General features: G+C 55.7%; 1 protein-coding gene across 4 annotated transcripts in view; it reads right to left on the bottom strand.

The window, feature by feature from the left end:
- SUN1 (Sad1 and UNC84 domain containing 1) overlaps positions 1 to 21900 on the bottom strand; it is a 41393-nt gene extending 19493 nt beyond the window's left edge. For 3 of the 4 annotated variants that reach the window (XM_055135913.1, XM_055135915.1, XM_055135916.1), the window contains exons 1-7: positions 21841 to 21900; positions 17913 to 17958; positions 10614 to 10709; positions 7291 to 7479; positions 3397 to 3581; positions 1849 to 1887; positions 1570 to 1764 (exon numbers count right to left, since the gene is read on the bottom strand). In XM_055135913.1, the coding sequence (XP_054991888.1) occupies positions 1570 to 1764; positions 1849 to 1887; positions 3397 to 3581; positions 7291 to 7479; positions 10614 to 10690 (685 nt within the window). In that variant the 5' untranslated portion in view covers positions 10691 to 10709; positions 17913 to 17958; positions 21841 to 21900. The remainder of the gene's footprint in view (positions 1 to 1569; positions 1765 to 1848; positions 1888 to 3396; positions 3582 to 7290; positions 7480 to 10613; positions 10710 to 17912; positions 17959 to 21840) is intronic. The other variant, XM_055135914.1, reaches the window with a different exon arrangement.
- Positions 21901 to 25672: the final 3772 nt, after the last annotated feature.

The raw sequence follows: 25672 nt of genomic DNA, 5'->3' as shown, positions 1-25672 counted from the left end.
TACTCTACACACAAACAAATGGTCTACTCAGTAGGCCACAGACACACCCTTATTTCTAGCTCAACGAGCAGAACTCTGCTCTGATCTACCAAATAACTGGGATGTTTCCTGGGAAAGATCTGTCCTTTATAGCATTCCCAGCTGGGAAGGGAGTGTTTGCTGGGAAGGCTCTGCCTTTCCTAGTGTCCCCACAGGGCCACTGGGGCCTGGACAACTGCACCATTCCTAGGCTGTGCCCCTACCTGACCTAGGACACGCCTTCACTGCCTTCTACCACTCCCTTTCCAGCAGAGTCACTCAGCGCAGCTGGAACCAACAGGGGCATCTCTCTTAAAATGCAAAGAGAGCAGTGCTGCAGTTGTCTTGGGCAGGAGAGATCAAAGAGGTTTTTTTTTGTTCCCTCTTTATTCCCATGTCAAAGCTTACTCAAAGTGACCTTCACAAGCTGGGATAGCCTGTGGGCCCAGGCTTCCTGGGGGAACCCAGGGTGAGCAGGTCAGGCCCCGAGGGTCCCCAGGAGAGACTGTCAAATCCAGAAAAATCAGCTTTTGTCCAATGTGCTCTCAGAGTGAACTTCAAAGGTCCAGGGCTCGGATACACAGGGTGTGGTGAGCCATGGTGCTGACAGCAAGTGCACCTCCAGTCTGCAGGCCCTAAGCCAGGGCCAAGTGGGATATCCCAAGAAGTGTGGCATCACACAAGGCGCATTCGGAAGCTCTAAAAGGTCCAATTCAGAACTAACAGGCTCAACATGACACCAGAAAAGGTCCAATTCAGAACTAACAGGCTCAACATGACATCAGATAGGCGTCAAGAAGAGCAAAATGGCCTGGAAAAGCCACAGAACCACAAGTGTGCTGCATGCATACCACTGCGTCAGGATGGACATTGTAGGAAAGGCAATTTGGGGTCCATATCCCCCAAATTACACTGTGTTTTCAAGAGCAAAATCCACAGGACCCACCTGTGGTGGGTAGGGGCTCTCCCCATAGTGGCTTTCCAGAGGCACCAGGCACTGAGTCATCAGTGCAGCAGGCCCAGAGGAGGTATAGCTGGTGTATACTGTACCCGGCAATGATCAGACCCAGTTTAGGACCAACACCAGAAGCCTGGGGAGTAGCAATGGGCAAGGAGCCCCAGCAGACATTTCAACTGCACTGAAGTGCAGGGGTTGGGCTGCGCTGGGCTCCAGGAGGAGGTCCTGTACCACCGCCAGCCCCAGCAAGGGCCTCTGTGTGGGAGTCGGGGAAGCCAGACGTGCTGCTCACCCACCCTGCCCACCCCAGGAATCAGCTGACCCCGGAGCCTCCATCACTAAGTCGCAGCATCCCAGGGTCACAGGGCTCCACCCCTGCCTGCTCTGAGGGTAGGAGCCCACCGGAACCAGGGGAAGCATTTGGTGTTTCAGAATCTCAAACACTCTGGGCCCAGATGGCATGCATGAAAGGAGCGGGGAGGGAAGACAGCAGCTAACTGTGGCAGTCTTGAACTTGTCACGTACAGCCCGAGTTCAGCCACGCACAGACAGACAAGTAAGCCAAGGATCTCTGCAGGATGGGACAAACTCACGTTTCTGGCTCCGATCCCTGGAGTAGATGCGGGAGGTGAGGCCGGGCCGGGGGCGCAGGGCAAGTGTGCTTAACGCCTCCCGGTGCTCCCCCAGAAGCCGGCAGTCCCGGCATGTGTAGCCATTACTCGACGCAGCGGCTGCCTGTGCAATCACATCACCGTTGCCCTGCTGGGCAGGGCCACCTCCAACTCCACCTAGAGTTCCAGGAGGCAGACGGCACTCAGCAACTCCACACATTGGCCAGGCAGGGCAGCAAGGACAGGATGAATCACACTTACCTCGGAGCTCGCCACGGACATCTCCATCATCATCCAGTCCTGCAAGACACACAGGTCCCAGTGAGCACAGGGGCCAGGCAGAGCCACCCACAGATGAAGAGCACGGTGGCCACCATGGGCCTGACCACACAGAGGGTGCAAACACAGAGGGCAGGGCAAAACCACGCACAGGCAATGCCCTGAGAGGGGTCAACAGGAAAAGAAATGCCACTTTAATAAAAAGTTCTCCAGATATATGCAGACGTCAATTCAGGACTCAGTATGTTACATCTGCCTACACACAGGACACACACACAGATGCATATGCACAGGGACACAGACATACATGTGCACACACAAGGGCAAACACACCAACACACGTAAGACAAAGACACAAAGATATACAAAGACACAGGACACACAAACGCATAAACAAGGCCACAGACACATGCAAGGACACATATGTGCACACACACAGGGACCTAGGAGGGTCGGTTGCCAGGCCAACGCCCTAGCACACACAGGATGGTCTTAGAGAAGTCCACACACTCTCCCCAGTGACCCTCACAAAGGGCTGATCAGAGTCAGTGGAGCAAGGGACAGCCCCGACTTTCTAGCTGTCACTGTTGGGGGCTGGAGTGATAGCACAGCGGGTAGGGCATTTGCCTTGCATGCAGCTAACCCGGGTTCAATTCTCAGCATCCCACATGGTCCCCAAGCACCGCCAGGGGTAATTCCTGAGTGCAGAGTCAGGAGTAATCCCTGTGCATCGTCAGGTGTGACCCCAAAAGCAAAAAGAAAACAAGTGTTAGCTGTCACTGTCCTCAGACATTCCACAGAGGCCACAAGATCATTGCTGCAGCCTGAATTGACAAAGCACCCAGCCGGGGTTCTACGTCTGTCTACATGTTCTCGAGCTCTCTGGACTCTGGAGTCCCACAGGTAAACCATCATGAAAGAAGCCATGAGAACAAGCACAGGATCAGCCCTGCCCTGGTCCACCAGGCATATGGGGTGGGGGGTGGGGCAGCAGCTCTAAGGCTCCTGCCTGACATATACCCCAAGTCTTTTGGTCACAGGCAGAGGAGAGGGCAGAGCCTGGGGCAGAGGGAGGGCAGGCCCTGGGGGAGAGGAGAGGGCAGGGCTGGGGAGAGGGGAAGGGCAGGGCTGGGGGAAGGGTGAAGGGCAGGGTCTGAGGCAGAGGGGAGGACAGGACTGGGGGGAGAGGGGAGGGCAGGGCTGGGGGGAGGGTGAAGGGCAGGGTCTGAGGCAGAGGGGAGGACAGGACTGGGGAGAGGGGAGGGCAGGGTCTGGGGCAGAGGGGAGGGCAGGGCTGGGGGGAAGGCAGGGATGGGGGGAGAGGGGAGGGCAGGGCTGGAGGGAGAAGGGAGGGCTGGGTCTGGGGCAGAGGGAAGGGCAGGGCTGGGACAGAAGGGAGGGTAGGCCCTGGGGGAGAGAGGAGGGCAGGGGTGGGGGCAGAGGGGAGGGCAGGGGAGGACAGGGCTGGTGAGGGAGGGAAGGCAGGCCCCTGATGATAGCATGGGTCTCCCCTGACGTCCCCAGACTCACCCCAGAAATGGGCCACTTTGGTGTGCTCACGAATCAGAGACTCGTCCAGAACAGGGGGCCGCAGGCTGGTGTCAGCCTGCAGGCCACTGGCATCTGCCTGGCAGATGGCTGAGGTTGTGGCTGTCCTGGTCGAGTGACTCAGGCTGGATGAGGCCTTTACCACATTACGATGCTGCTTGGTGGTTCTGAAAAGAATGAAGGTTTTATTTTTCACTTTTTGTATTTTGATTCCATTTGTTCTTTTCTATATTTTCCTCTTTTTCTTTTGGAAAGAGTGTTAAGGAAACACCGTAAGTACTTTGCCTAGTGGATACCGAACAAACACCCCCAGCACCAGTCTTTAAGAATACGGTGATTCTCGCCTTTGCGGCCCCGCGCGAGATCGACCCCGGAGGCAACTGAACCACTTTGGACACGAGCGGCGCCCCCAAAATGCCTCCAAACTGTGTGCTGGGAGCTTCTGGCCCAGGCGCTGCCGGCAGGGTATGCTCTTTTCTCTCTCAACTCTTTCTGTTTGAACGCAGCGAGGCTATAGCCGGTTTTTAGACTCTACAGGAAGTCCGGGATAGCCGATGGGCGGGACTCCCGGATCCGCCCTGTGCCGGCCGACATTTAAGCAGAGAGCCATGTGGGGACGCTCCTTTGCGGCCCCGCGCGAGATCGACCCCGGAGGCAACTGAACCACTTTGGACACGAGCGGCGCCCCCAAAATGCCTCCAAACTGTGTGCTGGGAACTTCTGGCCCAGGCGTTGCCAGCGAGAGATGCAATTACCAAAAGAATCTTCCTTGGACTTCATATAGAAATCCAAAACCGCGCGGCTGCGATAGCAGCCGCGCGACCTAATATCTTTTGATTGTTTCATTGTCAGCAACGTGTAAATGTTCCTTTTTGGCAGGGCTTATCGTGGGGGAAAACTCCAAACAATAGTACTAAGTTTTTTGTTAAAGGGTAAAAGATTGTAGCGATAGAATTTTAGGCAGAATTTTCCCTGGACTTTAACGGGTCGGACTTTGGTGGGAAATCCTAACAAGAATAGTAAGTCTTTTGCTGAAATATTGAAGGCCACCAAAGTGGTAGCCATCTCTATAGACTGAACTAAGCCATATCCCCACGCCGGCTGAGAAGAAATATCCTTCTTTCTCGGGAAGAAACGCGGCGTGGCGTTAACCATAGTATGATGTCCATTAAGCTGACACGGACCTGGTGGCGTGGGAATGGGATGCAAGGGAATAAATTATTATGTACTTGGAACAGCGGGACGCTGGTGGAACCTTGAGCCGGGGCCGATAACAGCGTATTACTTTTGGTTCCAGAAACTGCTTGCAGATATTGTACCAGACTATCAACTAAGCTAGAGCCCCACGCCGGCTGATGACGAGAAATAACCATCTCTTTTGGTTTGTTTCCCTTTGTCAGGCAGCGTGGTGATTACTAAACAGGCGTGATCTCGGTGGCGCGGGACGAGGGGGGAAAAAACAGAACAGTTATGTAACAAACAGCGGGACTTAATATCTCTACATTCTCAGCAATGGAGAGCCATCAAATGCTTCCTTGACAGTGGGACTGTCTTCTCTTTTTTGGGGGGAAACCCTAGCAACAATAGTGAACTATGTGCTGAAACATGGACTGTAACCAAGATAAAGCGTAAACGAAGTGAAACTTATCACTTACAAGGGCGGGGACTGGGGGGGTGGGAGGGGGCGGGAGGTATAATGGGGTGGTTGGTGATGGAATATGGGCACGGGTGAAAGGAAGGGTGTTTGAGTACTGTATAACTGACATAATCATGAGAACTTTGTAACCCTCCACATGGTGATTCAATAAAATTTAAATTTAAAAAAAAAAAAAATAAAAATAAAAGTTGTTTGAAAATGTTTAAAAAAAAAAAAAAAAAAAAAAAAGAATACGGTGATTCTCAAACCACATTTTCATACATCTTTTCCGCTGTAATGAAATAGAATTGTCTCTCTGGCCCCAAAGATCTAATTTTTAAAAACCAAAGATCTGACTTCCATCAGCGGCTCAGCCAACACATTGTGTCTCTGTGCTTTCTTCTGTCGTGCTGTAACCGAAACCAGAGCTTCACACATGCAGCAAGTGCTCGGCTACTGAGACTAACTAAGCATTTGCTTTTTATTCTTCCCTCTTTCTTTTTCTCCAGTAAAACAAAAATAGTTTGTATTGAAAGCAACTTAGAAAGATGAGAGAAGGGAAAATGAAAGGAACATGTTTTAATTATTTTTTTTATTTTTATTTTTTTTGTCAACACGTTCCACAAACTAGTGATGCGGCTTTATTGTTATTCTTTGCATTCTTTGTTCTAGTGCAATTAGTGTCAGCTAGATTTTGGAGGGCAGACAGCTGGTAGACCATGTCTTATAAAAATGAGGAGTGTCACTCGAGGCGTCTGAAGTGGCACTGTGGGTAGTGTGTTGCAAACCTTCCACAAGGGGTGTGTGGTGTGTGTTGTGTGACTGTCCTTCCTGTTCCTGAGAGCAGAGGAAGCTCCAGGAATGAGGTGGCTAAGCTACCTCAGAGCAGGAGTGTGGAGCAAGGCCCAAGCCCAGACCCCATCTCTCTGCACCCCTCTTCCACAGCTGGGACCGGGGGCAGGCGCCGGATAAGCCCTGGGCAGGAGCCCGTGGGCTCTGTTTTCTCTGGGGCACATGCCTGGGTCCCTTGGCAGGGTGCCTCGGCTTGTTCCATGGGGGTGCCTTCCTCGGGTCTGGGGGCTTCCAACCAGAGAGAGCCCAGAGCCCTCTCTCCCGGCGACAGGGACGCCTGCTCGCGAGCACTGTGGGATCTCTCCCTTGGCTCACTCTGGGGGGCCATGTCACGCGGTCCTACAGAGAATCCCAGGCAGCTGAAGGCATCCAAGGTCTCTCTCATGGCACCCCACAGTGCCTCTGAGACCAGCCTCGGGCCCTCACCTGCAGCCGGGGGGTCGCGCCGCCCTCCCGGGACCCCGGTGCTGGATGCGGACGGTGTGGAGCACCGACCAGGAACATGTTTTTAAGAGAACACAGAGGCTGGAGCAGCAGGACAGTGGGGAGGGCACTCGCCTTACACATGGCCAACTGGGTTCAATCTCCGGCACCCCATATGGTCCCCCAAACCAACCAGGAACAACCCCTGAGCACTGCCGGGTGTGGCTCCAAAATTGAAAAGAAAAAAAATTATAGCTTAGGTAATACAGTTAAAGAATGTTTCAGTTTACAGGATCAATGTGTGACAATTGGACATCACCTCTGACCCGACATCCCTGGCCCTAACATCGGTGACCTCTGGACCGTCCCATCCTCACACCCCTTTGTGCTGACTCACAGGCTAGGGTCTCATGCACAGTCATCCCACCAACTGGGCCCAAGTGCCCTTGTGTCACTTCCACTCGGTCTCATGGTTCCCAGGCTAGTATTCTCGTCTGTTCTCAGTGCCTGGGACTCATCATCCATTACATGTCCCTAGCCTGGACTGATTTTCTACAGACCACAGGGGAGTGACATCACCTGGCATCTGTCTGCCTCCGGCTCATCGTCTTGGGGGTGATGTCCACATGTCCCCCTGTCTATCTGCCTGAGCTGCCTGGCATCACTCTGCTCCTGTGGCTGCCCCGGCATCTTCACCCACGTGTCAGGCTCCCTGAATGTGTCTGCTGCAGAGGACGCAGGCCTGGCCACAGCTCGTGGCTTAAGTCTCGGATCCAACCTGAACCTGCCACATAGGGTGATTGGCACCTCCACATAGATATGGCCAGCAGGAATGCGTGTGGCCCAGCACCTCCATACAGACATGGCCAGCCAGCATGCATGTGGGCCTGGAGCAACAGCAAATGTGTGCCTGGCTTCATGACCACTGTGGGCAGGGGACCAGGGAGCATGAGAGATAGTCTTACCTGGTTGTCCTGTCCTTGAGGGAGGCCCCGCGTCCTGGGTGGGTCTGGGCATCCCCGGCCTGGCTGTCCTCTGTACCATATGCTGTAGTGACCAGGCGCAGGCTCCGGCGGGACATTCTCGGAGAATCGAATACAGGGTCCAACTTGTGCTCCGTCTCAAAGTCCAGAGCATCGGAAGAGTAACTTGAACTGGAAGGAAATGTACGAGTCTGAAAGAAGCCTCCACCATCCCCATCCACTGCACTGTCCCTCACACCATCCCCTACCCCGGCCCCCGCATTGTCCCCCACACTGTCCCTGTCCCCCACCCTGGCCCATACACTGTCCCTCACACTGTCCCTGCCCCCCACCCCGGTCCCCACACTATCCCCATCCCCCACCCCATCCCCCGCACTGTCCCTCACACTGTCCTCGTCCCCCACCCCGGCCCCTGCACTGTCATCACACCGTCCTCACCCCCCACCTGGGCCGCTGCACTGTCCCCCACACTGTCCTTGTCCTCCACCCTGGCCCCCACACTGTCCCCATTTCCCACTTCGGCACCCTCACTGTCCCTCACACTGTCCCTGCCCCTCACACTATTCCTGTCCTCTGCACCGTCCCCTGCACCATCCCTCTCCCCGACACTTATTCTCAATCCCCTGCACTGTTCCCATCCCCCACACTGACCCCATCCCCCACACCGTCCCAGCAGCACTATGAGGAGATGAAATAGGCCATGCAGGCAGGGCTGGACAAACCCGCTCTGTGAGAGCTCTTTAGTGCCCCTCAGCAGTGGGGACAATGACAGTGGCACTCCAAGATCAACTGTTCCCAGGACCCAATACAGAGGCTATACCAAGGGTATATGAGCTCAGCCCCCAGAAGTGGACAAGAACCCTAGCCAGGGGAGCAGAGGGCCAGGCTGAGGTCTCTGAGGGGAACAGGGGGAAGAAGCAGCTGCAGTCCCAGGGCCACAGGGAAGCACATGTCCACCAGCGGCACCAGCACCAGAGACTGCTGCTGGACACTCTCCCATCAGGAGTGACTGAGATGTACTATCCCACCCAGAGTCGAGCTGGGAGGTGGTAAAGGCTGCAGCTGAGCGGCCCCTAGACCCTGAGCACTGCCAGGTAAGCTCCCATCACTAGTGAGCATTGCAGATCAGTGCAGGCCCCAGCCATGGCATCAGTCTGCATCTCTCCAGGCTGAGAAAAGGCATCTCAGCCACACCTGGCACATGGTCGGCCTCTGGATACAGTCCATTCCAGCATGGAGCCCCAGCCAGCCACACCCAGATCTGCGCACACCAACCCAGCACAGGGAAGCAGGTTTGCGAGAAGAGCTGAGTGATCTTTTTCTGACAAGGGGCAATGAACCAAATAAATGTGAAAAATCTTGGGTCTAGTGAGAGAGACCGTGTAGGGGTTAAGGCACTTGCCATGTGCTTAGCTGACTCAAGTTTAATCCCCGGCACCACACAGGGTCCCCCAAGTCCCAGCAGGAATGAGCCCTAAGCACCACCAGCAGTGGCCCAAATCCTCATCCCCCTACCAATAAGGACCCTCTGGTCCAGATGATCAGTGTTAGTTCACAGGAAATAGAAGAACTAAAAAAAACGGGCCAGGGAGAGAATGGACAGGGCAGGCATGCTCCTGATCTATGGGGGTCTCAGCTGGATCCCACCACAGACCTGAGCACAAAGCCTGAGTGTCATGGGGGGGCTGCTCTGCTTAGAAGGTATTTCAGAAACATGACCAGGGATGGGGGAGGATGAGGGGGGTCAAGGGGTAGAAGTGGGGAGAGGTGCAGGGGACAAGGGGAAAGAGGGAGGGGCAGGAGAGAGACCCACTTGCCCTTGCTCCAACCGTCTTGCCTCCACAGCCATGCAGGGCTGGATGGCTGCACTCACACAGGTGCTCTGGAAAGCGGCTCTTGGCGAGATAGGGGGAAGGTTGGGGCAGGCAGCCTGCTGGGCTTCACAGGCAGATGCCAGTTCCATCCACAGCACTGTGGGGTACCCCCGGCACAGCATCCAGAGGAGCTCCTGAACACTGCCGAGTTCTTTGCTCCCCAAAGCAAAGAACGTGACAGTGTTTTCTGGACAGCAGGACAGGAAATGTCCACAACCTCCCCACGGTCAGTGGCACAGGACAGATGACAGGCAATCTTGTGAGTGAAGCCTCCGCAGCACACGTCACCATGGCGTGGGCAAGGACCATCCATACTTGGTCCTGTGAATGAAGCCCCCACCGTGCAGCACGCTGGACAGCAGCCTGGCATGCTCCAGGTTGACTGCGTGGTGGCACCACTGGGTTGGCCGGGTAGCCTGATCCTTGTGGGCCCGAGCACCACAACACCCACAGCCGCACTGCTGGGCCAATCCCAATTAGAAGGATTCCCAAACTGACTAACAGCTTAAGACTAATTTTTTTTTAAGAGACCAGAGGGACAATACAGCAGGGAGGGCGCTTGCCTTGCACACAGACAAGCTGGATTCAATCCCCGGCATCCCGGAGCCTGCCAGGAGTGATCCTTGAGTGCAAAACCAGGAGTCAGCCCTGAGCATCACCTGATGTGGCCCAAACAAAACAAACAGACCTGTTTTTCTTAAGGGGCTAGAGAGATAGCAGAGCAGGAAGGGCGCTCACGTTGGATGTGGTTGACCCTGGTCTGATCCCGGCACTCCATATGGTCCCCTAAGCCCACCAGGAGTGATTCCTAAGTGCAGAGCCATGACTGAGTCCTGAGCACCCCCAGGTGTGCCCCCAGTGCCCCCCTCCAAAGTATTTTTCTTAAAATGCCTCTGTTTTCAGATTTCCATTACCTTTAGAACAGAGGGTCCCAAACTTACTTGGCCTACCATCCCCTTTTCAGAAATGGCATCACTCAGAGCCTCCTGAAAATGCATCATTTTTGAGGGAACAGAACTCCCCTGCCCCCACCAAGGCCACTGCCCTGGCAAACCCCAAACAGCGCAGGCCTAGATCCATCCTTCTATGTGGCCACGTGGATCTGTGAAGGAAATCGTAACTTTCAGGGATCACACTGAGCTCTGAGGTCCTGTGGCAGTGTGAGAGGAAAAACACTCAGATTTGATAAGTCAGGCCTCAAGCCCCCATGACCATCAGAGCTGTGCCCTGCCCTCTCTATGGCCGCTACTTCTCTCAACCCAACAGTACCCCATCTCTATGTTCGCCCATCCGGTGAGAGCACCATAGTCCAGGCAGGTATGAAGCAGCATCACAGAGACACGAGAGAAACCCGCCAAGACACACTAAGGGCCAGACTAAGGGGTGCAAAGTTCAACTTTCGAACACACAACTGGTGCCCGTGTCACTCACCTGAGTGCATAGGTGTAGCCAGTGTTCTCAGGCACACACTGGGGCGGCGTGTACAGATGCAGCCGAGAAAAGTCCATGTCAGGGTCTCAGAGCATACTGCAGATATGGGAGAAAGTGAGCCAGTGTTAGAAGCACGCAGGCAGCGAGAACCGCCCGCCACTCACCAGCTGTGGCACACAAAGCCCACAGAAGCTCTGCAGTTCTTGGATGACATGCCCTTCAATGGGGCTCTGAATCGGGCTCAGATACTCAGAAAAGGTCACTTCCCCAAGAGGTGACTTAGAACCCTCTGCAAAGTCCTCACCTTCTTCAGTTTCTCTCTCCTGCCCTGTGGTCACTGCTGGGGTCACACACAGGCAGGCACAGCTCTGGCTGTGGGGCACCTGGCCCCCAGTGCTCCTTGGGACAAACCCCAGGGCTCCTGAGGTCCCTCTACTGCTTCCTGGGATGAATCCCAGAGCTCCTGGGGTCCCTCAGTGCTCCCCACTGCAGCTCTCCTGGGATCCTACCCCGAAGCCGATTGGTCCAGCTGCAAGCTGCACAGGGACCCCAGCTCAGTCTCCTGCTCATGACCCCCCTGGGCCAGCCCAGGGTCCTTCAGACACGTTTATCAATCCGTGTAGGTGTTAGAATGTTCCCTTTCATCCATCCCCCCCCCCTTTTTTTTGGCCTTTTGGGTCACAGCCGGCGATGCATAGGGATTACTCCTGGCTCTGCACTCAGGAATTACTCCTGGCAGTGCTCAGGGGACCATATGGGGTGCTGGGAATTGAACCCGGGTCGGCTGCATGCAAAGCAAATGCCCTACCCGCTGTGCTATCACTCCAGCTCCTCATCCCCTTCTTAAGGACACTTTCATGGCCGTAAGCTCAGCCTGGCTTATTTTTATTTCACAGCCCAGACATAGCCAAGCAGCCAGAGGCGGGTCCTGAGAGTCTGGAGCGTGGCTCAAACCTCTCAAAACTCAAACACTCCTAGGAGTCATTTTGTTGTTGAGCACCTAATGGTGCTCAGGGCTTCCTCCTGGCTCTGTGCTCAGGGATCAGTCCTGGGGGGGCTCATAAGACCCTATGGGGTTAGGCATGTGCAAGATAAACACCTTGCCCACTGTACTATCTCTCCGGCCCCTAGGAGCCATCTTTACATTCATTTTTGTCTAAAAGCCACACAAATTATTCTTACATTAAAACTTTCTCGGGTTGGGGCTGGAGCAATAGCACAGCAGGGAGGGCATTTGCCTTGCACGCGGCCAACCTGGGTTCGATTCCCAGCATCCCATACGGTCCTCCGAGCACTGCTAGGAATAATTTCTGAGTGCATGAGCCAAGAATAACCCCTGTGCGTCGCTGGGTGTGACCCAAAAAGCAAAAAAAAAAAAAAAAAAAAAAAGTAAAACTTTCTCAGGTTAGCATACAGATTTCTTTGGAATGACTCAATTTTTCCTTGGCTAAAAACACGCACATTTACACTCCAAAATATTTTTTGAAATATGAGCAGTAACATGACTCATAACCTGTTGAAAATCTGAGATAAAATGAAGTGCATCCTGCAGGAAAATGCTCATGGGTGGACAATGAACCTGCTGCAACTTTAGAATCGGTCCTTAGCACTGACAGGTCACTGGGGTCACAGATGGCTGCGTGCTGCAGGCGCACACATAGGCACACAGGGGAACACAGGTGCACACAGGTACACACGGGCCTAAACTCTCAGCTGAAGCAGAAATAGGGCCTGGCATTCGCCGCACTGGGGTAGGCTACAGTGCCCACACACATTCCTGTCTGGGAACACTGGCATCCCTTCCTAGCTGGCAGTGCCCATACAGTGGCTAGCACATGCTGCATGTGGGGACCCTGGGCCCTGGAGCCTCCCGCAGGTCCATAGATGCCAAGCTCTAACACACGGGAGAGTGACCACCTTTGCTTACCCACAGCCCAAAGGATCCTTATTTGGGGCCAGGGAGTGCTCAGTGCAGGGAGGGTACCTGCCCGTGGACAGAAGGTGCCAATAGATCAATTCTGATGCTGCCATTGCCCCACATGCCACAGCACTAGGAGGTGTGATCTGTGCACCTGCTGAGCACTAAGCCAAAGAGTTAATCCCCACACCACCACTCACAGTGAGACCCCACAGCCACACAATGTGACCCCACACAGTGCGACACCACAGCCACACAGTGTAACCCCACACAGTGTAACTCCACAGCCATAGTGTAACACCATACATACAGTGACCCCACAGACAGTGTGACCCCACATACACAGTGTAAACCTACAGACAGTGACCCCACATACACAGTGTGACTCTACAGACACACTGTGTGACTCCACAGACAGTATGACCTTAGACATACAGTGTGACCCTGACTCCAAAACCACAGTGACCTCCACATACAGTGTGACTTCACAGCCATACACACACCACACGCAAGTGCAGCTTCTGGCACTGAGCAGCAAGGGGCAGGGCAGGGAAGGGCCATGGGTTCCACGAAAAAGAGGGACAAGGACTACTCAAAAATGTGGCCATCTGAGCTGGAGTGACAGGAGTAGGGAGGGCACTTGCCTTGCACGCAGATGACCCATGTTCAGTGCCCAACACCACAGAGGGTCCCCCTGAGCCCTCGAAGAGCCCTGAGCACTGCCAAGTATGGCCCCCACCAACAGAAAGCCCACAACACCTACAAAACTCATGTCTCGCACACTTATGACAGGGCTGAGGCCATGCTTTGCCCGTAGGGGCCTGGTTCCTAGAGCACTGCCAAGAGTGATCCCTAAATCAGGAACATGAAAAAAAAAAAAACACTGAAACATCCGTCTCTTTTCCGCGGCACCTAGGCCCAAGCATGTGCAACCTCATGCACATACAATAACCCTCTGTCACAACAGCTGGCTGGGCCCCAGGGAGCCACGACCTGCCTTGGGCCTGCCTGTCTGACTGCCTCGATTCCAACTCCAAGTCCAGGTCAAATGTCAGACTGAAGGAAAGCAGGGCCTGGCCCAAGGGCCACCACCCGCCCACACGCCCTTGGAACTTCGGCAGAACAATGGCATGAGCTGGGCCAAGAAGCCTCACTAGGCAACAGGCAGGTGGGGAGGGGAGGAGGGCCTCTGGTCTCAGAACACACTTGGCACCTGGCTCCCCAGTGACCTCTCATAGAACACATCACTCAGCAGTCTGGGCCCTTCTTTACTCTCACCCCCATTGCAGTGCTTGGGTCACCCCTCCCTGGTACCAGGGACCAAACCCTGGGCTCTGGCCCTCTGAGTCACCTCTGGCCCCTCTGACTCCAAGGAGCCAGGAGTCGTGGGAGCCAGCAGGGCTGACATATAACTATCTCCGTCAGCTCACACGCTCCCTGCCACATGCAACTAAAGCACAGCCTGAGAGTCACACATGGGGAGACATGCCCTTCAATGGGACTTTGAATCGGGCTCAGATACTCAGAAGCGGTCACTTCCCCAAGAGGCGACTTAGAACCCTCTGCAAAGTCCTCACCTTCTTGGTGGGGTGCAGAGCCTAACACTTGGGCAAGGCAACTCAGCAGACTGGCAGAGCCTGGGGCACTGACGCAGACATGCCATGTCCTTTTTCAATCAAAGAACAAGTGGCAGAGGGCAGGAAGAGGCCCAAAGGACAGGGCCTGGCTAGACTCCCAGGACCACTTGGCCCCTGGGCAATACAAGTAACGCACCTCTAGGGAGGTCCCAACATCCATCACAGCCATGACTCAGGGGCAAACTCAGGCATCTGCACAGGACCCACGACTGGACATGTGTGAACCTGTCCTTACAGCAGCAGTGAGAGGGAAGGGTGAAGAGGGAGTGATAAAAAGGGTTTGGGGAGATTAGGGCCACATCCACAGCATTTAGGGGCTATTCCTGGCTTTGTGCTCCAGAGACCATGTGTGGTGCCATGGCTTCAAACCAGGTGGCATGATGCCAATCGAGAGCCTCGCCCCTGTGCCATCTCTGGGGCCCTCCAGCTCTTTAAATAAATAGAGCCGCAGAGCAAACACTGCACACAGCCTCTTCCCTCTTCTCCAAGAGGCTCACCCGGAGCCCGCTCACCGGAGCCAGAGGCCGGAGGACAGCCCTACCCCAGGCCTGGCAGCCGTCAGGCAGAACTGCTATGTGAAGACCAGCACCAACTCCCAGGCTTCTGATGAAAGCACCAGAGCCTCCGCAGCCTTGCGGGGCACCAAACCCTCCAGGGCTTTCCCCAGACTGAGGCAGGAAGAGGCATCTGCACACAGGCAGGCCTGTCCTCATTTTTCCAGCCCCTCCCATAGTCCACTTCCCCTCCCAGTGCTGAGGGGTGGGGTGGGGCTGAACAATTCCATCAGGTCCCTGATGCGCTCCTGGGGCAGGGTGGGCAGCAGTGGCAGCACCCTGGGGCCCAGAAAAGCTGTGCACACCATCCACCCTAGCTGCCAGAAACACCCTAAGATGCAAACTCAGCCCCCACCCAGACCACATACCCACAGGCCCCACCTCCTGACACCCACGTCACGGGGAGGCACAAACACAAAGCTCTCTGCTCCTTGAGTGATCTGGCCAAAAAGGAATCTTAGCTCTGCAGCCGCCCAGAACGTGAATCCGGAGGCTTCGAATGTCTGGACGAATTTAGTAACGATCTAGAACAGGAGCCTGAAAATAATCCCCACCATCACAGTTACACAGGGCCAGAAATAGAGCTCGGCGCCAACGCCAGAGCCAGAGCACCCACAAGAAGTGCCACAGCTTTGCAGACACACTCGCTCCAGGGCCCTGGGCAAGGCTTACTGAAGGTCCAGCCAGGCATGGGAAGCACATACTCCCACCTGCCTCGGGATAGGGCAGGGCAGTCTACCAGCAGGCCAGCGTCCAGACCCGCCACATTGTGCATAGGCCAGCAGCAACCGCACAGCCAGGGAGGACGGGACCAGAGGGCCCTGTGCTGATTGGGAGTGGGTTGTGGGAGCAGCCTCTCCACCTTTCCCACAAGAAAAGATCCCTAGACCCACCTGCCACAGACATGCCATGAGCTAGTGGGCAAGGTGGCTATGGTGGCCATTCACTCAACCACTCCCTCCACACCGATTACCCTGCACCCTTGCACCCTGGCTCTGTTTCCCACACGCTGGCTCGAATCCAAGGAACTGAACTAGAGTAGGAGCGCTAGACAATTTACTGGGGGAACTCCCAAGGTGTGCTCAGGTCTACAAATGTGAACCAACCCAGATCCAGCAGAGCTGGGACCACTGAGCCTTCCCCAGCAGTGCCAGGGCCATGTGGTGCCACAGTTCAAGCTTGGTCCTGGCACCCAGAGTACAGACCCCTGACCTTTGAGCACTGACTCAACACATAATTATTTTGCTCAGATCTTAATCCTGCTAATGTTAATATAAAAGCTAATGAAATACTATTCTTATCTCTAGTTTTAAAAGGAGTAATCTGGGGCTGGAGCAATAGCACAGCGGGTAGTGCGTTTGCCTTGCACGTGGCCGACGCGGGTTCGATCCCCGGCATCCCATATGGTCCCTCGAGCACCGCCAGGAGTAATTCCTGAGTGCAAAGCCAGGAGTAACCCCTGAGCATCGCTGGGTGTGACCCAAAAAGAAAAAAAAAAAAAAGGAGTAACCTAAAAAAATTACTTTCAAAGATCAAATTCCAAGTGATCACACTCAGAATACAACAGTAACTGGCAGGTTAGTGGGGGGGAAGGGGGGAAGAGTGGTTTTTATTTTCTTTCAGTCACACATGGCTCCTGGCCCTGTGTTCCTCCCAGGGAACCATACGGGATGCCGGGGATCAAACCAAGGTTTGCTGCCTGCAAGGCAAACGCCCTACCTGCTGTACTGTCACTCCAGCACTACTTTATTTTTTATTTTACTTTTTTGTTTTTGGGGCCCCGCCCAATGGTGCTCAGGGATTACTCCTGGTGGGCTCTAGGGGTCATATGGGATGCCAGGAAATCGAACCAGGGTTGGCCATGTGCAAGGCCAAGTGCCCTACCCACCATACTATAGCTCCGGCCCTTGTTTTATTTATTTTGTTTTGTTTTGGGCCACACCTGCCGATGCTCAGAGGTTCCTCCTGGCTCTGCACTCTGGGATCACTCCTGGTGGTGCTTGGGGGACCCTATGGGATGACAGGGATGGAATCCGGGTTGGCTGCATGCAAGGCAAACGCCCTCCTGGCTATGCTATTCAGGCCCCCCGTTTTATTTTTAAGGAAGCAAACCAGTGCCAATGAAGGAAAACTATGATTTACACTAAGTGGCTGAGAATTCCCTAATACAAAATGACTCGGAAACAGAGACTCAGAAACAAATGATGATGGTCTGAGCATGCTAGAGGGGCCTGACTGTGCATCCATGAACTTTTAGAACTTCCAGACTCAACAGTGCATCCTCGGTAACAGAACTCCTACTCTTTCCTTACTCCTTTTTGTCCTGAGTGAACTTTCTTTTAGAAAGTAGGTACTGAAGTACAAAGAGAGTTCACACAAGTGTGCTGGGCCCTCTCTCTTTTATTCCATCAGAACTGCACATTATCTGTTTCACCTCCAACCTAACTGGGAGTGACCAGGAAAGGCAATCACAGAAACCTGGTTGCACAGTAAAAAGTGGATCCCCCCACCAATTCCCTAGTCACCCTATCAAAACTGTCCTTCCAAACGCAAGGTACCCAGCTAAGCTGACTATCACCCCAACCTGCCAAAAGCGTGACTGTAAACAGCAACCGAGTCACTGAGTTTATCTGTTTTCATATCCGAGACATGGCTGGCACCTTCTGCACTATTAACAGAGCAGACACTACCAGTTAATCCCTTCTAGCAGCTTACACTATAGAGCTCACAGGCAATCTCTTCTGGCAGCTTGGACTACCGATGACACAGTCGATCCCGCCTACAGATCTCATAGTTGATCCCTGACAGCAGCACTGACTACACATGGGTCACAGTTGATACCTTGCAGCAGTGTGGATGGCAGATCACATACAGCTCATCCTTGACAGCAGCACTGACTATAGATGTCACCCAGTCGATTCCTGCCTCAGAAGACAGCAGCCAGGCTGCAGGGATGCCCTGCGGCCCATGCAAGGCCCACTCAGGCCACCAAACTGGAATCACAGGCAGGTGTGTCACCAAGACTGTGTCTCACAGAGTCGCCCATGCCACACAACTCCAAATGGGTCTGAGAGGAGACAATGTGACAGAGGCCCACTAATAAATATGGCTGAACACAAGTGTGACTCCCAGTGCTGAGCCAGATTAAGAACAGCTATGAACAGACATGCAACAAGGGTCCCATTCTCACCTCTTGGTCCCAGCCAGGCCAAGTCCAGAGAAGCCTGAGTGCCAGCCTAAGAGAAAGAGACAAGGTTACAAATCAGAAAACTATCTGGATTCACAGATGACACCATCTCAGCTATGGAAGATCAGAGAGAAGTCACCAAGAAATGGTCAAGTCTAATAACACACTAAGCATTGGCTTTGCAGGCGGAGGTCCCAGGTTGGACCCCCGGACTGGTAACTCACTGGAGCACCACCAAGAGGCTTACAACCCAAACATGAACAAATGAACAGAATTGAGCAAAATCGCACAAGCTCCACAGAACAATTAGTTGTCTTATACACGAGAAATAATATAAAACTGGAAAGTAATTCTCTTCAGGCATCAAAGAAAAGAGCAAAGTTGGGTAAATTTACTCAAAGAGGCTATCTCCCGAAGGCTGTCAGATACTGCAGGAGATAAAGGAGACGCCAAACTGACTCTGCAGTAGGTCCCTAAACCAACACCATCAAACTTAATTTCCTCACTCTTCCTTTCTAGGAAAGTATCGCCCAGCACCCGCTTGAGAATCCACCCACTGCTCAGCAAATGAACAGAAAGTATCCCTAGCCCTGCTGCAGAGACCACTGCTCCCCACTCTGGAAATGCGGCACTTATGACCAGACCCAGCTTTGCCTCTTATGAGCAAATGGGCAAGCTTGGCAGACATAAGAAAAATCCTCGAACTCCTGTGAGCTGCAATGGGGTCCCAGGTGCCTAGGAAGTGAGGGGGGCAAGAGCAGTAGCATAGCAGCAGGAAGGTGCTGGCCTTATACACAGACAACTCATATTCCACCCTCAGCACCCCATACAGTGTCCCAAGCACACTAAGCGTGAGTGAGCACTGAGCATAGAGCAAGGAGTCAGGCCTGAGCACAGAGTCAGGAGTCAGGTCTAAGCACTGCCAGATGTGGCAAAAAAACAAAAAATGTTGCATCACAAGCATCGGGACAGACACAAGATAACAGAACAGAACTGAAAGTCTAGAAATAAGCCCATAAACTTAGGATCATTTCATTCTTCACAGGCTGCCAAGAGAATCCAACACAGCAGGAAAAGTCTCTCCAACAAGTTGCTGGGAAACTGTTGTTTCTCTTGTGTGAGGGCAAGAGAAGCTGGGCTGGCAAGGTGGTGAGCATGTGCAGGGCTTGTCTGCCAGATGTCTCTGCTCCTGACTCCACTGCACCACTGGGACTGACTCTGGCCTCCCTCCACCCCCCAGGATAGCTGTGTGTGGCTCCACAACTAAAAAAAAAAAAGTTGGAGACTTATCTACAATAACAACAAGGGTCAAAGACCTAAATGTAATTGTTAAACCATGAAACAGACTCAGGGGGAGGGGACCAGAGACACTCAAACAAAAGGGCTAGAGCATGTGACTTTGCAGGCGCTGCTGGGAGGAGCCTCGAGCATCATGGGAGTGGACCAAATCCCCGTAGGCCACCCCAGTAAACCAACATTGGGGACTACTGGGGACTCTTAGGTATGACACAAACATGGACAACAGAATAGAGTGAGCTCCAACCAGGTCAGTGCATGCACACAGACCACGACCAAGGCAGCAGGCAGTCCCAAGGCAAGGCCAGCTTGCAGACACACATGACACATGGCCAGGCCTGAACAGACGTTTCCCTAGAGACAACCAGCAGGTCACATGAGAAGGGCTGCTCAGCTATCTACCATTCAGGAGACGTTGAGGAGATGCAAAACAAAACGAGGTGCCACCTCACACTCCCATGGGCATGTGCAGCAAAAGAGGGAGAAACCAGAGCCTTCAGAGTTGCTGCCGGCAAATATAACAGGCAGTGCCTCGGTATGGCTGGAGAGCACAATCACCGCCAGCACACCCTGCAAGGATCCAGGTGTGCCCACAGCAAGATGCTGAGAGGCTCAGCAGAGAGACTGAGGCAAGGCGGGCCCAGACCTAAAAGGACCAGAGCAGCAGGTGCCACTATCAGGACAGACCTTGAAAACAGGCCACAAACAGGAAGCTCAGCAAAGGGCCAGGTGCCTCCTGCTGACTGGAAGGCTAGGCGGCCACTCAGAGACAGTGAGGATAGTGGCCAGCCCAGTCTGGGGACAGTTGCTCTGCATGTGGGGTTCCCTTTAGGCCTGGTAATGGATGCTAACAAAGAGGACAGAGTAAAATGGGGGCAGTGACCTGCCAAGTGCTCTGAATACCCTAGGGGGCACAGGCCATTGGTGTTGGCCTGAGGCTGGGGGCTGCTTGAAGCCTGTGGGCCCAGGTTACCAGGTATGGTGCAGGTATGGTGCAGAGACAGAACTTGGATTGGCGAACATGCCTGTCCCCTCCACTGTGTGAATGTCAACAACAGAAAATGTAGATGGAAGGCCAGGAGACAGCACAGGTTTGGGGGCTTGCCTGTATATGCCAGACCACGCTGGGCTCGGGCATTACTAGGGTAGCCTGGAGGCCCTGACCTCACATCCTTGGACACATGTAAGTGCCAAGCTGCCTGAGTACAGAGCCAGTGAGCTGAGAGCCACTGAGGGCCTCAGGCCTCGGAGCAATGCCTGGAAAAACCCACCAAGAAGAAATCAGCCTCTCTCCACCTCTCAAGAAGAATGAGAGAGCAAAAATGAGAGTCCCCTATAGCACTGATTCTGCCTGGGCGCCCACAGGGCCCCAGGAGAAGGTATGGAGGGAGGCCCAAGGAACAGGCCTAGGCAGCCAGGAGGTGAATAGGACACAGCAATGTTCGGCACCAAGAGACAGGTGTGGAGCTTCAGAAACCTTCCGGAAAGGAGGATGCTTCCACGGCCAGTGTTTGGTCACAGCCCACTTCTAAGAGGAGCAGTGGAGAGAAGGCCAACACAGGGCACAAGGCTGCGACCAGCATGGGTGGCCACCAGGGCTCCTACTCAGCCACCACAGCCTCTGCCCACAGCACAGTAGCCACAACTCAGGCATGGGCTTACACTGTAGACAAACCACTCACCAGCCTGGGGCTCCCTGGGACAGGCAGGGCTGGGCAGCGGGTGTGGCTGCCGGCACATGCTTTGCATGGTGGTGCAGGGCTCCTAACAGCACGCCTGGGTGTGGCCCAACCACCAACCACCAGAAAGGTGCAGCCTGAAAAAAGCCCAGAACCAGGCACAGAGGTCAGGGGCCACCACCAGCCTGTAGCCACGGGGCTGCAAGGGCCATCGCACCACAGCACGTGTGTGACCCCAAAGTGCAGACACAGAAGTCACCAGGAGTCGAGGTCTGGAGGTGGGCACAGAAAGACGGTAGCCTCAGACAGCGCGAATCTAAGTGGGCCAGTGGGAGAAAAGGACGAAGAGAAGGGCCAAACGGGGCAGGGAGGTGCCCAGGTGCAGCCCAGTTGCGGTGGGGCGAGCAAAGCGCCCAAGGCCACACCTGTGCGCCAGGGCACGGCGGGGCAACCACGGCCAGGCCCAGGGGTCCCGTGCCCCCAACACCCCCAAACTGCTGCTCTCGGGGTCGAGGGGTTGGGAGGCTGAGAGGGGCGCGGGCCAGGGTGGGGGCGCGGTCGGGACCGGACTGTGGGGGGCGGGTCGGGGTTGAGGGGGCGCGGACTGGGTTGGGGCTGTAGGGGGCGCGCCGGGCCGGGCCGCGCGGCGGCTGTGTGGGGGCGCGGGCTGGGCCGGGGCTGTGGGGGGCGCGCCGGGCCGCGCGGGGGCTGTGGGGGGGGCGCCGGGTCGGGGCTATGGGGGGCGTGCCGGGCCGGGGCTGTATGGGGCGCGCCGGGCCGGGTCCCTGAGCCGCGGGCCGGGGGCGGCAGCCGTTGGCTGCCTGGGCAGGGCCCGAGACTCCGCCCCGGGCCGCCGGCCCCGGGCCGCGCCTGGACCGCCGAGAGAGCCCCGAACCTCGCCCGCAGCGGGTCCCCGAGTCCCCGCTGCGACCCCGGGCCGCGACCCCCGAGCTCACCTGCCGCGAGCCGCCGCCGCCGCCGCCTGAGGCCTCCTCCGCGCCGCTCAGGCCCGGCCCCGAACGGGCCCCGTGCCGACACCAGCCAATCGCGCGCCGCGCTCGGGAGCAGGGGCGGGAGCAACGCGGGCGCTCACCACTCCCGAGCGCGCCACCTGAAGCTCCTCGACCAACGAGGAGGCGGCCCACCTGAACCCCGACCAATCGCGAGCTGAAGCCCAGACGAGGGATGAGAACCGAGGCGGGGTTCCGGGGCGGGCGCTTCGAGCGAGCGCGTCGGCGACGGGCGGCTGCTGCAGAGCGGGCCAGTTTCGGGGCGTCTGCGGGCAGGACCCTCGTGGACAGGCCGTCTTGGCAAGGCGGGGAACCGTCATCCTGGACAGGTGAGGCCGCCCGCCACGCTGCCCGGCGCCACACTCGGCTACGACGGACTGAAGCCTCGACGCCTGCACGGAGGAGGTGCCTTCGCGGAACATAGGCACCCTCCTGGGCGTGAGGGCCCCCGCAGTCCCTGCCTCCTTCAGCCTGACTCCGGCCAGAGAAAACACGTCCACACGGTGACCCTTCCGTTTCCCAAAGGACTAAGCACGCGTGTGGAGGGGGCGGCCACAGCCCGCCGCGCTGGGCATCCTGAAGGCCCAGTGCATCCACCGAGTGTGACCCAGACTGCCTCGGACTGCTTATGTGCTCGGCTATGACACGTTAGGTACCCTGTTTCAAATAGAGAAATAGAGAATATCTTGTGCAGTTCCCTATTTCTGCTCACTTTGTAGTTTTGTTTGCAGGCCACAGCCAATCTGTGCTCAGCTCACTCCTTGTTCAGTGCTCAGGGTACCATACCGAGTGCCGGAATGGAACCGAAGTTGGCCGTGTGCCAGGCAAGCATCTTACCTTTTGTACTATTAATATCCGAGTGAGTCTCGGCCTTTATTTAAAGGAGCATAAATTCCCAAGTGCCCATGAAGGAGACCCCAGAGTTAAGCCAAGGCACGCACAGAAACATAGACTCCAGCTTTTCGCTACTTCCCACTTTTGGCGCTAAAACACGATTTTCCAGAATAAATCACTTTGTGGACTGGGAAGCGGCTCCCAGGCCTGGTCCCGACCGCTCGGTGTGGCCTCCTTGACAGGCCACATAAGCCCCCTGCTCTTGGAGCTTGATGAAAAGGTGGGTGTGGGGTCGGAGACCTGGGGCGGATGGGAGCGCTGGGAGTCGTGTTCTGAGCACAGCCCCCCAGCGCCTGCTGCAAGGGCCCAGGAGTCTGCTCCGAGTCCCACTCCGCTGAGCTCAGTGCCCAACACCATGGTCTCAGCAGGCACTGCCCCTCCCCGCCCACACTGGGGCTGCGTGCCCGCCTGTAAACAGAACCGCCTCCCCAGGGAGCAGCTGCAACCCAGCCCAGGGAGGCAGCGACAGCCACAGGACAGGAAGGAAAAGTACCAGGTGGCGGCTCAGGGCCCAGCCAGTCCCCCGGAAACCAGCCAAGCTTCCAACTACGTTGTCCCCACCTGTGGCTTTCCCTGCAGGACCTGAGGGTTTCTGCTGTGCCACATGGCACCAGAGGCCAGTGAAGTGTCCGTGACTGGCCTGGTGTGCTTCCATGGTCGGTGAGAGCAGAGTCCCACGGGGAGGGGGCAGGAGTGGAGTGGGGACAGCCCTCCTGGGCCTGACTGACTGGCTGTGGGGCTCGGCCCTGACTCCCTCCCTCCCCTAGCAACCTGGTGAGGGTCCCTCTCGGGCATTTCCCGCCTCTGGTGGCCCTGATGGTCTGGCTGTGGCTGTGCCTCCCTCCTGGCTCCCCCAGCCACTACAGCCCCGGTCTCTCTCTGCCTCGTCTGGCCACCCCGCTGGAGGCACCTCAGGTCTGCTGCTAGTCCCTCAAAAGATCCATAGCGCAGGGTTCTACAGCCCCCAGTGCTCCGTCAGGGCCTGCTGGGTCACAGGTGCCCTGGGCTCTGTGTGTGCCCATGAACACCACGTTCACACGGGTCCCCACAGCACAGCCTGTTCCCTCAGGAGACCTCAGTGACAGGCGCTCTCTAGCTCTCTAGGCCTGGTTTCTGAGAGGGGGTGCAGCGGGAGGGGCTCAGCTGGGGCAGGCGGGGCATGAGGCTCCACCCTCGGACTGCCCCCAGCCCCATGACCCAGTGCCACAGTCTGCAGCTCCTGCCAGCACAGCCAGTATGAATGCAAACTACAGCTACATGCGTGAGCACGAGCCACGCTCCATGAGCACAGAGTGCCAGAGCCGTGTCCCCAGCACGTCAGCATTCAGGGCAATGTGAGCTAGGAGCCACTGAGAAGCTCCCTGGTTGGCCTCAACATGGGCCCTGGCTAAAGAGGAGGCACATGCCCAGGGGTGGCCTGGGCTCCCTGCAGCAACACCCTAGGCAACACCCTAGGCCCTGCTCACTCAGCCCTGCCTGTGGGACACCAGTGAGAATAAACAGTAAGAAAAAGCCAAGGTTGGAACCAGTGTCCACCCCAGCACCACCCTGGGGGGGGCCCAGCCGAGAGGCCTGCAGCGGTGTCCTGCCACGTGTCCCCAGAGAGGGCCTCAGCCAGACAGGGTGCCCACAGACCCCACAGCCCTGCGCTCGCAGCACAGAGCCTCAGGACCAGGGTGTTGGCCCGCACCCTTCCCTCAGGCCCCTGCATTTCCTTAGAATAAATTCCCGGAAGTGGAGCTGCTGGGTCAGAGGGCAGGGGTGTCTGGGGGAGCAAGGAGACTCCGGGAGCAGAATGGCCTGGGACTCTGAGAGCAGTATGGACCCTTGGGGAGGGTCCTTGGAGACCTGGCACTGGAAACGCAGGCTTGGGACCCTGTTCTGGGTCAGTGAGGACAGTGAGGACACCGGGCTTGGCAGCCAGAACCTGGCCTGAGTTCCAGGAAGTTTGCTGGGGCAGAGGTGAAAGTGACCGGTAGGAAGCATGTGGCCTCTGAGACACAGAAGCCACGTGGATCTCGTGGGCCTGTCCAGGGCCGTGTCACCAGCTCCTGTGGCCACCTTGGGCGGGGGTAGCCCGGCAGGGCTGGTACGGCCTCCTCTCCCCACACTAAGGGACCAACCCTCGCTGCAGGGGCTAGAGGCCTAGGCTTTCTCCATGAGCCCCCCAGGTGTGGGATTTGGCCCCTGTGCGGGGGCGCAGGTACCACTTCTGTTCTGTTTGGCTCAGGAATCACTTCTAGTGGTGCTCAGGGATGCCAGCGATGGAACCCGGGTTGGGAGTGTACAAGACAGCTGCTCCTTCTGATGTAGGCAGGTAGTTAGGAAGCCCTATCCCCACCCCTGCATCATGGAAATTTCTGGGAAGTAATAGAGCCACCAGTCCTAAGTCTGACCCATCTTGTGGATGCAGAAGCAAGACCTGATAAGTCCTTCTCCAGCAGCTGCCCCCTGAGGAGACAATCCGTCCCTACAGAAAGAGCCTGAGGAAATTACTCGAGAACTCTCAATTCCTTCTCTCTTTTTTTTTTTAAATTCTTCTATTATCTTTATTGTACATACTAACAACATAAAATGCTCTTTTATAAATGAGAGAATTTCTTCCCTTTCATGCAGAGGCTCTCTGCTATTTTGCCCTTCACTTTACCATTTTGCAGAGTACCCTAAAAGTTCTCTCCTCGTTTTCTTTCTTTTACTTTTTTATTGAATGACTGAGGGGTAGAGCATTACAAAGCTGTCCATGAGGGTGTGAATATGCTGCCCGAGCCCATGTGCTGCTTGTGCCCACGTGTGCACATGTGGTGCCCGCATCTCTCCTCTTGAGATGTGTACTTCCATACTTTCCTACCTAATGCTGGGATATGCGCAGGAGCTCTCTCCACCC

Source organism: Sorex araneus, chromosome 4 (assembly GCF_027595985.1).
Source record: "Sorex araneus isolate mSorAra2 chromosome 4, mSorAra2.pri, whole genome shotgun sequence".
NCBI classification, from domain to species: Eukaryota; Metazoa; Chordata; class Mammalia; order Eulipotyphla; family Soricidae; genus Sorex; species Sorex araneus.
The sequence above is the reverse complement of the archived record's forward strand: the minus strand, read 5'-3'. Positions and strand labels throughout refer to the sequence as shown.